Source organism: Frankliniella occidentalis, unplaced genomic scaffold (assembly GCF_000697945.3).
Source record: "Frankliniella occidentalis isolate FOCC.00 unplaced genomic scaffold, Focc_3.1 Scaffold169, whole genome shotgun sequence".
Lineage (NCBI taxonomy): Eukaryota > Metazoa > Arthropoda > Insecta > Thysanoptera > Thripidae > Frankliniella > Frankliniella occidentalis.
In genome coordinates, this window is record NW_026267295.1 from 265657 (window position 1) to 268268 (window position 2612).

General features: G+C 47.7%; 1 protein-coding gene and 3 non-coding genes across 4 annotated transcripts in view; 3 read left to right on the plus strand and 1 right to left on the minus strand.

Annotated features, from left to right (window-relative positions):
• The first annotated feature begins 28 nt into the window (after positions 1-28).
• On the plus strand, positions 29-110 carry Trnas-gcu (transfer RNA serine (anticodon GCU)). Its single transcript has one exon. It is a non-coding gene; the product is annotated as a tRNA-Ser (tRNA).
• A 97-nt stretch (positions 111-207) lies between these two features.
• Trnaq-cug (transfer RNA glutamine (anticodon CUG)) lies at positions 208-279 on the plus strand. The gene has a single exon. It is a non-coding gene; the product is annotated as a tRNA-Gln (tRNA).
• A 109-nt stretch (positions 280-388) lies between these two features.
• Trnap-agg (transfer RNA proline (anticodon AGG)) lies at positions 389-460 on the plus strand. The gene has a single exon. It is a non-coding gene; the product is annotated as a tRNA-Pro (tRNA).
• Positions 461-514: 54 nt separating this feature from the next.
• The window catches only part of LOC113208161 (allatotropins-like), a 37432-nt gene continuing 35334 nt past the window's right edge, over positions 515-2612 (minus strand). The window contains exon 3 of the mRNA XM_026425082.2: positions 515-1703. Within this exon, the coding sequence (XP_026280867.1) occupies positions 1571-1703 (133 nt within the window). The 3' untranslated portion in view covers positions 515-1570. The remainder of the gene's footprint in view (positions 1704-2612) is intronic.

A 2612-nucleotide genomic window follows, 5' to 3' on the forward strand; every position in this document is an offset into this window, starting at 1 on the left:
CAGCTATCTCTATAATGCGAGAGTGTGGGACGAGGTGGCCGAGTGGTTAAGGCGTTGGACTGCTAATCCAATGGGCTCTGCCCGCGTGAGTTCGAATCTCATCCTCGTCGTCCTTTATTATGTTTTCGCCAGGCGCCTCACACATCAAACGGCCTGCTCCGCTGTGGTGTCATGTGGACCGGGAGCGCCGTCTCCTGTGATCAGAGCGGCCCCATGGTGTAATGGTTAGCACTCAGGACTCTGAATCCTGCGATCCGAGTTCAAATCTCGGTGGGACCTGTTTTTTTTTCCTCTCTCTCTCTCTCTTCAAAGCGACGAGGCCTTGCGTGCTCTTCTCATTTCCCCAGTGTGTTAAAAGGCAGTTCCCAAACTGATCGAGTATGTATGTGGTCCGTTGGTCTAGGGGTATGATTCTCGCTTAGGGTGCGAGAGGTCCCGGGTTCAAATCCCGGACGGACCCTACTTTTACAAGGCAAAGGGCACAGAGGGTTTTTTTAGCGTTGAAAAACAAATGTTAGAAGAGACTTTTCGAACTGCTTTATTTTTAGTGACTTTGTACAGAGGTGATCCTACCTTTTGCTATTCCAGCAAAAATACAGCACTTACTGGAACTGAGGTTGATGTGCTACCTGCTCTGGGTTTAATCGTTCTGAACTGATGTAGAACTAGTATGGAAATTTATACTCCGCTTGCCGTCATGTTGAGGTGGAGTGGGCTGGGCAAGGATGTGAACAGCAAGTAGAAATTGTAGTAAAATTGTAGCCAAAACATGAACAGTCTTGAGAGGAACTGTTTCCTGTCATTCGCAAGCAGAAATTTTAAAAAAGCTTTAAACTGTTTCCAGTTTAAATTTTGTTTGTGATTGACGCAAACAAATCACTGATCACAATTGACGTTTAAGTTCTATAACAAAGGTGCAATTATCATCACATCTTGCATAGGGAGGTGCTATGGTTTAATATTGCTTCGAGAAATAAACTTTCGGTGGCAAAACGACTATGCGTGAAAAGTTACAGTTAAGTGAAGACAACTAATTTAAAATATGATCTACAAGCAGGTTGTTATAAGTAGAGGGGGGAAATAAATTTGTATGATAGCGAATACAGTTAATTTGCATGACAAACCTATTCAGTCTAAAGAAACGCTTCCTGAAAATAAATAAAAAAAATGTTCATCCAGCCACTTGAATGAAAACATAAACTGATAAATTATAGAGAAAATACCCAACTAACAAGCGCCTTTAACTAAGTACCCTACAATTTGAGCCTTTTCAAAACGTAGGTAAATATATTGCTTTCAATTCACAATTAATTACATTAAAAGGACGTCGACTGCGTGTATGGAATGGAAATTAGTACACGCTGCCCTACTTCTACGTTTAAAGAAAAGTCCAATATGACTCATGCCACATACAGAGCTCAGTCTACTTCAACATGGCAACTGGTGGGGAAGCACCCTCTTATGCAAATGGTAGGCCTGCTGGCATTTGACGGAGAAACCATGATATAAGAAAACTGATGGTCAACAGAACGGGGGTATGCAACGAAACGAAAAGTTGGGGTGGACGCAACTAGTAGACCGGCCGAAGAAGTTCCTCCGCTGAGAGCTCGCCATCCTGATTTTCGTCAATGAATTTCCGAACGACACTCCTGGCTAGCTCCGGGTTGCTCTGGATCTCCTCGACGAACCACTGAACTGGGAAGCTGCAAACATAAAACAAGAAACAAGACGTCGTTAATTATTCGGCATTTCAACAGAACGGAAGTTTTAAGTGCCCTCTTAGTCAGGGTTAGTCGACTATTATTCTACTTTCAGCAGTGCAGTGGATTTAAGCTACCCCCTAAGGATGTGACCAGCACCCGCAGTCACTATTTCATACACGACGTCGTGGTGCAGGTGTTCCCGCCGCGTTCGTCGTACTGCGGTACTCCACTTTTACGATGGAGTTCGGGGAAGTCCTTTGCCACTTTCGCGGAAAGGATCGGCGCGCGCGTATCGGCCAGACAGCGACAGCTTCCCGCACACAGCTCCCTGCGCCCCGCCGCACCCCGCCGCGCCCCACCCTGCTATAGGTTCATATCCTCCAGGGTGCCCGCCCGGCACGCCCGTGCACGCCGGCGTAGGGGTAGAGCCTGCACGAACGGGTCAATAGACCCATATTTGTGTCTTAAGTGAAAAAAAGGAGGCATTTTAAAATTTTTAAGTGAATTCAGCTCAAAATGATTTCCTGTACTATTACTTCAACATATCTCGTGTACTTATTAGGCAAACCACTTTCATTTCTTCCTAAAGAGAGTCGTGCGCTGTAAGACCGTCGTGACGCGCCCCGTCTCGCCACGTCCGCGCGTGTTTGTGGGGGCGGGAGAGTACTCGCGGTGTTTGGGGGATATGGAGAGGGGTGGGGGGTGGCACTGGCACTCACGGGATGAGTTGTCGGCACCCGCGCCATGCGTGACCCACGCGTCACGGGTCATCACGACACGGCAGAGCACGGCACGTCAGGAAGGGGCCGCCGGGCCGCCCCCGGCCCAGCGTCTAAAGAGCTTGGATTACAACGCACTGACCCCATTCTACACGGGCATGAATATTTTCCGTACTTGCATCGCCTCCCC